The following is a 13,925-nucleotide window of genomic DNA, read 5'->3' as shown; positions in this document are numbered from 1 at the left end:
GCTGCTTGGCGATGCTACCCAGACTTCCTTGACAGTTTTAACACAGCCGGTAATGCGGTTAGCCCTCGTGGCTGGGACTGCAGATAGTCCTGACCTTGTGGCTGTTTGTTGCTGTTTCCTTTAGCTGTGGTGGCTGGAATTGTGTGGAGTACCAGCATTAGCCTACATTGCTACCATCATGCCACCCAAAGTTAAAGAAGGTTGGAGTAATGGAGAGTACAGTGTTTTGCTATCACAGGTGCATGATCTTTAAAATTAACAAACATATGTCTACAAACAATTGTAAAAGCAAAAGGAAAAAAACTTTAAGAGATTTCTCCAAATACTGTTGGACTCAACAAACAAAAGAATGGACGATCTGACCAGAGGTCCAAGACCGTAATAACAGTTTGCCGTTCTCCCAGGGATAGGTGGATGTCCTGAAAGAGACTTGCAGTGAGATGACAACAAAGAAAGCTTGTTGACATCAGTACTGTTTGTGAATCATTATTACAGATGACTGGGAAAACAGACAATCGAGAAGGACAATCCAGGAGGAATGACATTGCTGTGGATAGCATAATAGAGTCTCCACATGAGACCTGTATGGAGTCTGAGGAGAAAGTGAGAATTATTGTCACCGAAAAGCTACAGATGGATCATAGGAAGGTTGAGGTGGAGCGCGCCCACAGGTCTGAAAATGTAGAATAATAGTGAAGACATGAAAACTATGAAATAGCACATATGGAATCATGTAGTAACCAAAAAAGTGTTAAACAAATCAAAATATATTTTACATTAGAGATCCTTCAGTGTAGCCACCCTTTGCCTTGATGACAGCTTTGCACACTCTTGCCAGACTTTCCTGCGATTTCTCCAAAAATATTCATAAAGAAAATATGCACATTTTCCCACCAGTCGTTTCCACCAAACGTACTTGTTGCAGATAGAAAATCAGTGCTGATTATGTAGTGCACACAAAATCTTCTTTTTCACTGAAGTTTTCATGTACAGTCGTGGCCAAAAGGTTTGAGAATGACACAAATATTAATTTCCACAAAGTTTCCTGCTTCAGGGTCTTTAGATATTTTTGTCAGATGTTACTATGGAATACTGAAGTATAATTACAAGTATTTCATAAGGGTCATAGGCTTTTATTGACAATTACATGAAGTTCATGCAAAGAGTCAATATTTGCAGTGTTGACCCTTATTTTTCAAGACCTCTGCATTCCGCCCTGGCATGCTGTCAATTAACTTCTGAGCCACATCCTGACTGATGGCAGCCCATTTTTGCATAATCAATGCTTGGAGTTTGTCAGAATTTGTGGGTTTTTGTTTGTCCACCCGCCTCTTGAGGTTTGACCCCAAGTTCTCAATGGGATTAACCTCTTCGAGTTCGCCTAGGATAGGGGGCGCTACAGCGCGTTTTGGAAAGAATTCGTGCCCATTTTCAACGGCCTCCTACTCAAACTCAGAAGCTAGGATATGCATGTAATTAATATATGTGGATGGAAAACACCCTAAAGTTTATAAAACTGTTTGAATGGTGTCTGTGAGTATAACAGAACTCATATGGCAGTCAAAACCCTGAGACCGATCGTAACAGGATGTGGAATTCTGAATTGCGGAGTCAACTTCAGCGCTGTGCCTATAACTCACACTGTGAGCAATGGTTCATTGAGCACTTCCTATTGCTTCCACTAGATGTCCCCAGTCTTTACAAAGTGGTTTGGGTCTCCTACTGTGAAAACTGGCTGAAAGAGAGGCTATGGAACACAGTGACATGGGGAGGGCCATCACCAATATGACGCCGGCGCCCCTGCCTACCCCCAACTTTCGAAACGTTTTGAAAGACAATGAAATCGTCCCCCTTGAATGTTACAGGATCTGTGGATGTAAAAGGCCCGAGAGATTTATGTTATACAACGTTTGACATGTTTGAACGAACCTAAATGTAAAATTTTGGCAAGAGAGGTTTCGCGCTCACGATGGAAGTTTTGGAGCAGCCTTCAGGACGCCCTAACCAGAAAAAGCAATTGGGACATAAAGGAATAACTTTTTCGAACGAAAATACATTTCTTGTGGACCTGGGATTCCTGGGAGTGCATTCTGATGAAGATAATCAAAGGTAAGGAAATATTTACAAAAATATAGAAGACTAGATTTGATATACGATTGTTCCAAGATGGCGCTGACCTGTAACGTTAGCCTATTTTTCAGAGTATCGCATCCCCTTTCATCGCAAAGTATGATTACCCAGTAAAGTTATTTTTAAATCTGGCATTACAGGTGCTTTCAAGAGATATTCATCTATAAATCTTAGAATGACAATATTACATTTTAAAAATGTTTTCGAATAGTAATTTAGTAAATTGTAGCGCTGTTTCATTGGATGCATTTGAGGGAAAATAGTTAGTCAACGTTACGCACCGATGTAAAATGCTGTTTTTATATATAAATATGAACTTTATCGAACAAAAGAATGCATGTATTGTGTAACATGATGTCCTAGGTGTGTCATCTGATGAAGACTGTCAAAGTTTGTGCTGCATTTAGCTGTTTTTTGGTTATTTGTGATGCATGTGGTTGGTCGGAAAATGGCTATGTGGCTACTTTTACGATATACTCCTCTAACATAATCTAATGTTTTGCTTTTGCTGTAAAGCCTTTTTGAAATCAGACGACGTGGTTCGATTCAGGAGAGGTGTATCTATAAAACGATATAATTTGAAAAAAAAATAGAAAAAAAAAAGATTACATTTTGTTATGCTAATGGCGATAGGATTTTTCGCTGGATGAGGCCGCACAGGGGTTAACCTCTCTAGGGTAGGTGGCACCAAATCGTCCCACCTACGTAACAGCCAGTGTAATCCCGTGGCGCGTTATTCAAAAACCTCAAAAATGCAAAAACTTCAATTTTTCAAACATATGACTATTTTACACCATTTTAACCTGTTAGGGCTAGGGGGCAGTATTTACACCGCCGGATAAAAAACGTACCCGATTTAATCTGGTTACCACTCCTACCCAGTAACTAGAATATGCATATACTTATTACATATGGATAGAAAACACCCTAAAGTTTCTAAAACTGTTTGAATGGTGTCTGTGAGTATAACAGAACTCATATGGCAGGCAAAAACCTGAGAGATTCCTTTACAGGAAGTGGCCTGTCTGACAAGGTGTCGTTCTTCTTGTCTCTGTTTATTGAAGAGTGAGGATCTTAGCTGTCCCGTGACACTTCCTACGGCTCCCATAGGTTCTCAGAAGGCGGCAAAAAGCGGAATCGTGGCTTTGCAGGCTCTGGCTGAAAAAAAGTAGCGCGTTTGGGTAGTGGCTGGTTAAGGTACTGTGAGACTCAGGCTCGTGCCCGCGTCGACCGAAAGCTGTGTTTTCTTTCCTCTGTTTAGCTAAATGGACATTCCCGGTCGGAATATTATCGCTTTTTTACGAGAAAAATTGCATAAAAATGGATTTTAAACAGCGGTTGACATGCTTCGAAGTACGGTAATGGAATATTTAGATTTTTTTTGTCACGAATTGCGCCATGCGCACGACCCTGATTTACCATTTCAGATAGTGTCTGGGACGCACGAACAAAACGCCGCTATTCGGATATAACGATGGATTATTTTGGACCAAACCAACATTTGTTATTGAAGTAGCAGTCCTGGGAGGGCATTCTGACGAAGACAACAAAAGGTAATCAAACTTTTATAATAGTAAAGCTGATATTGGTGAGTGCTAAACTTGCCGGGTGTCTAAATAGCTAGCCCTTGATGCCTGGGATATGTACTTAGAATATTGCAAAATGTGCTTTCACCAAAAAGCTATTTTAAAATCGGACATATGGAGTGCATAGAGGAGTTCTGTATCTATAATTCTTAAAATAATTGTTATGCTTTTTGTGAACGTTTATCGTGAGTAATTTCGTAAATTGTTAGCGAATTCCCCGGAAGTTTGCGGGGGGTATGCTAGTTCTGAACGTCACATGCTAATGTAAAAAGCTGGTTTTTGATATAAATATGAACTTGATTGAACAAAACATGCATGTATTGTATAACATAATGTCCTAGGGTTGTCATCTGATGAAGATCATCAAAGGTTAGTGCTGCATTTAGCTGTCTTCTGGGTTTTTGTGACATTATATGCTAGCTTGAAAAATGGGTGTCTGATTATTTCTGGCTTGGTACTCTGCTGACATAATCTAATGTTTTGCTTTCGTTGTAAAGCCTTTTTGAAATCGGACAGTGTGGTTAGATTAACGAGAGTCTTGTCTTTAAATAGCTGTAAAATAGTCATATGTTTGAGAAATTGAAGTAATAGCATTTCAAAGGTTTTAAAAATCGCGTCACAGGATTCAACTGGCTGTTACGTAGGTGGGACGAATTCGTCCCGCCTAGCCCAGAGAGGATAAAGACAAGACTCTCGTTAATCTAACCACACTGTCCGATTTCAAAAAGGCTTTACAACGAAAGCAAAACATTAGATTATGTCAGCAGAGTACCCAGCCAGAAATAATCAGACACCCATTTTTCAAGCTAGCATATAATGTCACATAAACCCAAACCACACTCGTTAATGTGACGTTCAGAACTAGCATACCCCCCGCAAACTTCCGGGGAATTCGCTAACATTTTACTAAATTACTCACGATAAACGTTCACAAAAAGCATAACAATTATTTTAAGAATTATAGATACAGACCTCCTCTATGCACTCGATATGTCCGATTTTAAAATAGCTTTTTGGTGAAAGCACATTTTGCAATATTCTAAGTACATAGCCCAGGCATCACGGGCTCGCTATTTAGACACCCGGCAAGTTTAGCACTCACCATAATCATATTTACTATTATAAAAGTTTGATTACCTTTTGTTGTCTTCGTCAGAATACACACCCAGGACTGCTACTTCAATAACAAATGTTGGTTTGGTCCAAAATAATCCATCGTTATATCCGAATAGCGGCGTTTTGTTCGTATGCGTTCCAGACACTATCCGAAATAGTAAAGAAGTGTCGCGCGCATGGCGCAATTCGTGACAATAAAATTCTAAGTATTCCATTACCGTACTTCGAAGCATGTCAACCGCTGTTTAAAATCAATTTTTACGACATTTTTCTCGTAGAAAAGCGATAATATTCCGACAGGGAATCTCCTTTTCGGCAAACAGAGGAAAAAATCCCAAAGGCGGGGGCGGTCGGGGTCATGCGCATAAGCCAGTGTCCCTTGATCGGCCACTTGAGAAAGGCGATAATGTGTTTCAGCCTGGGGCTGGAATGACGACATTCTGTTTTTTCCCGGGCTCTGAGCGCCTATGGACGACGTGGGAAGTGTCAGGTTAGAGCAGAGATCCTTAGTAAATGATAGAGATGGAAAACAAGTTCAAGAAATGGTCAGACAGGCCACTTCCTGTAAAGGAATCTCTCAGGTTTTGACCTGCCATTTGAGTTCTGTTATACTCACAGACACCATTCAAACAGTTTTAGAAAATGTAGGGTGTTTTCTATCCATATGTAATAAGTATATGCATATTCTAGTTACTGGGTAGGAGTGGTAACCAGATTAAATCGGGTATGTTTTTTATCCAGCCGTGTCAATACTGCCCCCTATCCTAAACAGGTTAACGAGAGAATCACTGACATGATGTCAGCTGGTCCTTTTGTGGCAGAGCTGAAATGCAGTGGAAATGTTTTTTGGGGATTCAGTTCATTTGCATGGCAAAGAGGGACTTTGCAATTAATTGCAATTCATCTTATCACTCTTCATAACATTCTGGAGTATATGCAAATTACCATAATACCCACTGAGGCAGGAGACTTTGTGAAAATTTATATTTGTGTCATTCTCAAAACCTTTGGCCACGACCGTACAGAATAAAAATCTAAAGTTTACTGTATTTCTCTTGCATGTTCAACTCTAGGCTAGTGTACATGATACAATTATTATGGATAAGAGCGAGAAGATTTGTATTTGTCAAACGGCAGTCAAGCATCGATCAGAATAAACCCACAATAGTTATTGAAAAGAAGCATCAAGCTCATCACCGTGCACTTTCACCATTCTGTGAAGTTCATAATAACGTATTTAATCTGTAGCCTAATAAACTGTATTGTTTCAAATAAAATCAAATACAATCAAATTGTATTGGTCACATACACATGGTCAGCAGGTGTTATTGCGAGTGTAGGGAACAACAACTAGTTTACAGAGTTGTAGTGGCAGGACAACTGAGCATATCATCGTGTGACTCCAAGTTTACTTTGAAATTATGTTATTATATCAATATTTCCACATAAAGGCGTTTCCACTGCCATTTCTCGTATAATACATTTGACAGACACAAAAAGATCCCACCATGTTGAACAAACAAATTGTGGCACTTATCAAATTGTACCAAAACTTTTTGTTTCCATCACAGCTGTCGTGATAAATGTTGTATACGGAATGACTTTATTCGCATAAAACTGTGGATGGAAATGTGGTTACTTTGACAAAGCCGTTAGTTCCTTAAAAGTGGCACAAATGAATCATTGTACATTATGGTGGGTATTGAGGGTACACAAAATGCATTTGTACCCTGGGAAACAGAAATGTGTCTTCACCGTAGAGTGTGATGATTTTACACTATATATACATGTGGATTCGTCTATTTCAGCCACACCCGTTGCTGACAGGTATATAAAATCGAGCACACAGCCATGCAATCTCCATAGACAAACATTGGCAGTAGAACGGCCTTACTGAAGAGCACAGTGACTTTCAACGTGGCACCGTCATAGGATACCACCTTTCTAACAAGTCAGTTCGTCAAATTTCAGCCCTGCTAGAGCTATTCCGGTCAACTGTAAGTGCAATTATTGTGAAGTGGAAACGTCTAGGAGAAACAACGGCTCAGCCACGAAGTGGTAGGCCACACAAGCTCCCAGAATTGGACCGCTGAGTGCTGAAGCACGAAGCATGTAAAAATCGTCTGTCCTCGGTTGCAAAACTCACTTCCAAGTTCAAAACTGCCTCTGGAAGCAATGTCAGCAAAATAACTCTTTGTCGGGAGCTTCATGAAATGGGTTTCCATGGCCGAGAAGGCGCACATAAGCCTAAGATCACCATGCGCAATGCCAAGCGTCAGCTGGAGCAGTGGAAAAGCGTTCTCTGGAGTGATAAATCACGGTTCACCATCTGGCAGTCTGACGGACAAATCTGAGTTTTGGAGAATGCTACCTGCCATAATGCATAGTGCCGACTGTAAAGTTTCTTGAAGGAGGAATAATGATCTGGGGCTGTTTTTCATGGTTCGGGCTAGGCGCCTAAGTTCCATTGAAAGGAAATCTTAATGCTACAGCATACAATGACATTCTAGACGATTCTGTGCTTCCAATTTTATGTCAATAGTTTGGGGAAGTCTCTTTCCTGTTTCAGCATGACAATGCGCCGTGCACTAAGCAAGGTCCATTCAGAAATGGTTTGTCGAGATCGTTGTGGAAGAACTAGACTGGGCTGCACAGAGCCCTGATCTCAACCCCATCGAACACCTTTGAGATGAATTGTAACGCCGACTGCGAGCCAGGCCTACTCGCCTAACATCAGTGCCCGACCTCACTATGCTGTTGTGACTGAATGGAAGCAAGTCCCCGCAGCAATGTTCCAGCATCTAGTGGAAAGCCTTCCCAGAGGAGTGGAGGCTATTATAGCAGCAAAGGGGGGAACAACTCCATATTAATGCCCATGATTTTGGAATGAGATGTTTGACGAACAGGTGTCCACATACCTTTGGTCATGTAGTGTACACTATATATTCAAAATATTGGGTACAAAAATGTACCATTATACTAAATTGTCTGCACATATACCCTAAAAAGGTACCAAACAGCACCATGTGACATCATTATGTGTACCTCTGAAGGTACATTATGTGTATTTAATATTTGTTGTACCCCAGGGTACATTTTGTACCCTAACTGTATCCTTATTTCTAAGAGTATAGAGAAGAATGTCCCGGCATCTGTGTGTACTTGCGAAATAACACACATCGCTCAGAGAGGCTTGATTAAGTGAAACACTCAATGGCTTGATACCTTAATGGTGTCCATCTTCAGTAGAAAGGCTCTTAAGGACGCAGCCCCACCGTAGCTCAAGGGTTGTTGCCGTGAGTCTGCGCGTCTCTAGTGTGTGCGTATTTAATGTGTGTGTGTGTGTGTGTGTGTGTGTGTGTGTGTGTGTGTGCACTTGCGTGTGTGCTAACCATGTTCTGATAATCCATATACCCTCACAGTCTATTAGCCCTTTACACGCTAAAGGACGAGCTGAAACATCAATCAATGCTCAAAGGAGATAAAGTGGTTTGATTATGCTCCAGTGGTTGACTTTTGATCTCAACCGTCTTGTATTTTCTTTACTTTTTTTTCTTCTCTCTATCTGTCTTTTTTTGTTCTCATATTTGTTCTTCCCTCCTCCTCCGCTTCGTTCCTTCACAAGCTCTGTAATCGTTTTAGAAGCAAGGCTGAAAGTCAAGCCTCGCTTGGGGACGATGTTATGTTGTGGAATCTTATTTGGGTTGGATGGCTCTATCCTCTGGGTGGACGGAGAGACCGACTGCACCACAGGAATGCAAAGCAACCAGACCCTATTCATCCAGTGTTTCATCCCAAATGGCACCCTATTCTTTATATAGTGCACTACTTTTGACCAGTAATGCAATATATAGAGAATAGGCTGCCATTTGGGACACATCCCAGTCCTCACAAGAAACTCTTTACTCCTCGTCACTTGTCCTGACCTTGGCTGGGATGCTTGACATTCACAATCTCTCAATAACAGTATGTTGTACGATGTTGCAAACAGAGTGATATCGACTTCCTCAACTCTCTCATCTAGCTATGTAAAGCATTTCTTATTGGATATTCTTTGCTGTAGGCCTACTCTCCGTTATGTAACTGGGTCGACATTGTGTTTTGATTTTGTTGGACAAATAATGGCCGTAAGAAGCCTGTGTGTTCGGCAGTAGGGAACTAGTCCACTACCTCCGTAGGATGCTTTGATATGAGTGGAGTGGACATCGGCCGAGCTACCACATAACTGACAGTCAGCACTAAACACATCAGACAACACAACATCCGAGTCAGCCTAGGAGGCAGTGCTCAGGGGAAGTTTCCTCTAGGTACAGATCTAGGGAGAAGTACATGGAGGAGTCTGCTTTACCAGTGAAAGTATTGTATCTCAATCAAAGTACATTTTAGGCCATCTGAGAATTATAATATATGGTGTGTATCCTATTTCAAAATTATTAGTTATGGCTGGAATGCTGGCTATGACTGAAATGTCTTATTCAATCAACCAATATCAGAATAATAATATAAGTCCCCACCTTTCATCCTGTCGAACTCAGACAATGAGATGAGAACAATAATGACAAAAAATTAAGAATAGAAAACAAAGGAGATAATTAACATCACGCCGTACCTTGCCAACATACTGGTGATCCAACCCTGTGTACTCTTCCAGCAGGAAGAACTGGTTCCACATCCATCCTCGTTTGGAGCGTCTCAGAGGCACTCCATTAGCGTCCTGTCCCATCAGCGTCAACCCCACCCCTGCGTCCCCCCGCCTCCCCCCTGTAGTCCTCCTCAGGGCTCGCAGTCCATCCCCATGGGAACACAGGTATGCCCAGAGGACCAGCAGGAGAAGTACAGTTCTTCCTCTCAACATGGCCAGGCCAGTAGCTACAAAGCTCCAAATACAGCTTGGCTCAGCGAGATGTTCTACTCCCTCTGGGTGTTAGTGTGAAGTGGTCAGTGGACTTTAGTCAGAAGTTTAGTCATTGGGTCACTCCTCCAGGTCTGAGAGTAGGTCCGCAGTAGCAGCACGGGCTGTCAGTCTGCCATTGGGGCCCAGGTCCAGCCAGTATCTGGAACATAGAACACAGTCAGGATGTTAGTACTGGGAATACTTGGAACAGTTAACTACTATGATATTTGATGCAACAATCCCTGTCTGTAGGAGCTAAGCCATAACTTTCTTCTCCTCCTGTCCTGTCTCCCTTCTTCTCAGCAACATATGCTTTCCTCCTTTCACCCCCCCCTCTCTCTGACTCTTTATTTCTCTCTCCCTCACACTCTGTCTGTCTGTCTGTCTGTCTGTCTGTCTGTCTGTCTGTCTGTCTGTCTGTCTGTCTGTCTGTCTGTCTGTCTGTCTGTCTGTCTGTCTGTCTGTCTGTCTGTCTGTCTGTCTGTGTCTCTCTCTCAATTCAATTCAAGGGGCTTTATTGGCATGGGAAACATATCTTTACATTACCAAAGCAGAAATTCAATAAACAATAAAAGTAAACATTACAAAAATAATAAAGACATTTCAAATGTAATTTATGTCTATATACAGTGTTGTAACTATGTGCAAATACTTAAATAAATACATATGGGTTGAATTTACAATTGTGTTAGTTCTTCACTGATTGCCCTTTTTTGTGGCAACGGGTCACAAATCTCATGATGTGACTATGAGACGTGGCTGTATGTAGGGGAATTTTTATTTAGCTGACCCTGCTAGCTAGCAAAATGTTATTAGCTAGCTAGCAATTGTTGTGAAATTATTTGAAATAACGATTGAAATAACTATGTCAACACTAGACTACTACAAATTCATTTAAATTACAATAAATAAAGGTTAACTTGCTTCTTTTTTTGCTGTCCAGTGGCACCACAAGTGGGCATTTGATTTGCGAACTCATGTGCGCATGTGCGCTTACTGTGATACAGAAACACCACTATCCAAAAAACTGTGCAGGGCATGTACACTGAATTAAAGGGAAACTACAATAAGTTGCTAAGATTTTTCCCAGAACTGAAAAGTCATTCCCTGATATGGTATAAGCATTTTTGTGAACACAGAAAATCGAATGTTGCTGTTTTTCTGTTAAAAAAGTGTGAAAAAACTGGGGGAAAACCAGAATTCGGGGGGGGGGGGAGATCGGAAACCTAGAAAAACAAAACAGAGAAAACTGAATTTTGGAGAAAAAAAACTGAATTATGCCAAAAATAAAAATAGATTTCAAAAAGGTCCTACCACTGTTTTTTGCTGAAATGACTGCACTTCAGAGCGGGGAAAAGTTTAGGTCAGGTCCAATATTGGCAATGCACCCAAGATGGAAAGAGGTTGGGCCATCCTATAAATATTTTTGAGTAATATATACAATTTAGCAGACACTTTAATACAAAGCGAGTTAGTCATGCGTGCATCTTTTCTTTAACGAATGGGTGGTCCCGGCACGCCACCCTTTATAAAGCACAGGTTTTGTCATATTTGACCTAGTGGGTTATGTCACGTTTGACATTGGTGGTTATGTCACACAGTTATGCTACATTTATGAACCCTTTACAGAGTATGACATATGGTTATAGATGATTTGCAACACATTTATGTAGTGTTTATGTAGGCTTTATAAGCTCCACGTCATTTAAAGTGGGACAAGAATGGTAATTTGTGGTCCTGGCAACTGTACCTTTTTTGGAACACCATTATTTTTGACTTACTGAAATTCACTGTCAGGACCCAGGTCTGACAGAATCTGTACTGAAGATCTAGGTGCTGCTGTAGGCCATCATTGGTCGGGGACAGAAGGACCAGATAATCAGCAAACACTAGACATTTGACTTCAAATTCTATTAGGGTGAGGCCGGGTGCTGCAGACCATTCTAGTGCCCTGACCAATTCGTTGATATATATGTTGAAGAGGGTGTGGCTCAAGCTGCATGCCTGTCTCACCCCCTGATCCTGTGGAAAGAATGGTGTGTTTTTTGTAAATTTTAACTGCACACTTGTTGTTTGTGTACATGGATTTTATAATGTCATATGTTTTTCCCTCAACACCACTTTCCATCAATTTGTATAATAGACCCTCATGCCAAATATAATCAAAAGCTTTTTTGAAATCAACAAAGCATGTGACAACAACTTTTTTTTGTCAATTTAGGTGTGCAGGGTGAATACATGGTCTTTTGTACAGTATTTTGGTTTGCTGTTAATGATAATGCAGAGGATTGTCCCAAAGTTACTGTTGACGCATATCCCACGGTAGTTATTGGGGTCAAAATTGAGGCATTTGTGGATTTGGGTGATCAGTCGTTAGTTCCAAATATTGGGGAAGATGCCAGATCTGAGGATGACGTTAAAGAGTTTAAGTATAGCCAATTGGAAAGTGTGATCTGTATATTTTCAAATCAAATCAAATGTTATTGGTCACATACACATGGTTTGCAAATGTTATTGCATGTGTTGCGAAATGCTTGTCCTTCTGGTTCCGACAGTGCAGCAATATCTAACATGTAATCTAACAATTCCACAACAACTACCTAATACACACAAATCTAAGTAAAGAAATGGAATAAGAATATATACATATAAATACATGGATGATCAATGACAGAGTGCCATAGGCAAGATGCAATAGATGGTATAAAAAAACAGTATATACATATGACATGAGTTATGAAAGATATGTAAACATTAATAAAGTGGCGTTATTAAAGTGACTAGTGATCCATTTATTAAAGTGGCCAATGATTTCAAGTCTGTATGTAGGCAGCAGCCTCTCTGTGTTAGTGATGGCTGTTTAACAGTCTGACGTCCTTGAGATAGAAGCTGTTTTTCAGTCTCTCGGTCCCAGCTTTGGTACATCTTCCAGAAAATTGGAACGGAAATGGCGCCACACCAAACTGGAAGTCTTCCGACTAGCTTGGAAAGACAGTACCGTGCAGTATCGAAGAGCCCTCACTGCTGCTCGATCATCCTATTTTTCCAACTCAATTGAGGAAAATAAGAACAATCCGAAATTTATTTTTGATACTGTCGCAAAGCTAACTAAAAAGCAGCATTCCCCAAGAGAGGATGGCTTTCACTTCAGCAGTAATAAATTCATAAACTTCTTTGAGGAAAAGATCATGATCATTAGAAAGCAAATTACGGACTCCTCTTTAAATCTGCGTATTCCTCCAAAGCTCAGTTGTCCTCAGTCTGCACAACTTTGCCAGGACCTAGGATCAAGGGAGACACTAAAGTGTTTTAGTACTATATCTCTTGACACAATGATGAAAATAATCATGGCCTCTAAACCTTCAAGCTGCATACTGGACCCTATTCCAACTAAACTACTGAAAGAGCTGCTTCCTGTGCTTGGCCCTCCTATGTTGAACATAATAAACGGCTCTCTATCCACCGGATGTGTACCAAACTCAACGAAAAGTGGCAGTAATAAAGCCTCTCTTGAAAAAGCCAAACCTTGACCCAGAAAATATAAAAAACTTTCGGCCTATATCGAATCTTCCATTCCTCTCAAAAAAAATTGAAAAAGCTGTTGCGCAGCAACTCACTGCCTTCCTGAAGACAAACAATGTATACGAAACGCTTCAGTCTGTTCTTAGACCCCATCATAGCACTGAGACTGCACTTGTGAAGGTGGTAAATGACCTTTTAAAACCTCTTGGAGCTAGGGGGCAGTATTTTCACGGCCGGATGAAAAACATACCCAATTTAAACAGGTTACTACTCTGGCCCAGACAATAGAATATGCATATTATTAGTAGATTTGGATAGAAAACACTCTGAAGTTTCTAAAAATGTTTGAATGGTGTCTGTGAGTATAAAATAACTCATATGGCAGGCAAAAACCTGAGAAAAATTGAATCAGGAAGTGGGAGAAATTAGAAATGTAGTTTTTCTTTTGAATCCCTTGAGAAGCTACAGTGACATAGGATTTACGTTGCACCTCCTAAGGCGTCCATTGGCTGTCAACAATCTTTAGGAACTGGTTTCATCCGTCACCTGTTACCAGGCAGAAAATTGTGGCTCAGTCAATCAGTGGCCAGTCTGAGAACAGGTGTCGCGTGATGCGCATGTACGCGAGTTCGCTGTTCTTTCTTTTTCTTCTGGGATGAATACCTGTTGCCCGGTTG

At 40.8% G+C, this 13,925-nt stretch overlaps 1 protein-coding gene across 3 annotated transcripts in view; it reads right to left on the bottom strand.

Moving 5' to 3' along the window:
- The window catches only part of LOC106590055 (cadherin-6), a 100,143-nt gene that overhangs the window by 35,923 nt on the left and 50,295 nt on the right, over positions 1-13,925 (bottom strand). For all 3 annotated transcript variants that reach the window (XM_014180566.2, XM_014180567.2, XM_045710720.1), the window contains exon 2: positions 9,442-9,886. In XM_014180566.2, coding sequence (XP_014036041.1) covers positions 9,442-9,687 — 246 coding nt within the window. In that variant the 5' untranslated portion in view covers positions 9,688-9,886. The remainder of the gene's footprint in view (positions 1-9,441; positions 9,887-13,925) is intronic.

This window comes from Salmo salar, chromosome ssa29 (assembly GCF_905237065.1).
Source record: "Salmo salar chromosome ssa29, Ssal_v3.1, whole genome shotgun sequence".
Lineage (NCBI taxonomy): Eukaryota > Metazoa > Chordata > Actinopteri > Salmoniformes > Salmonidae > Salmo > Salmo salar.
This window is presented reverse-complemented; position numbering and strand designations above follow the sequence as displayed.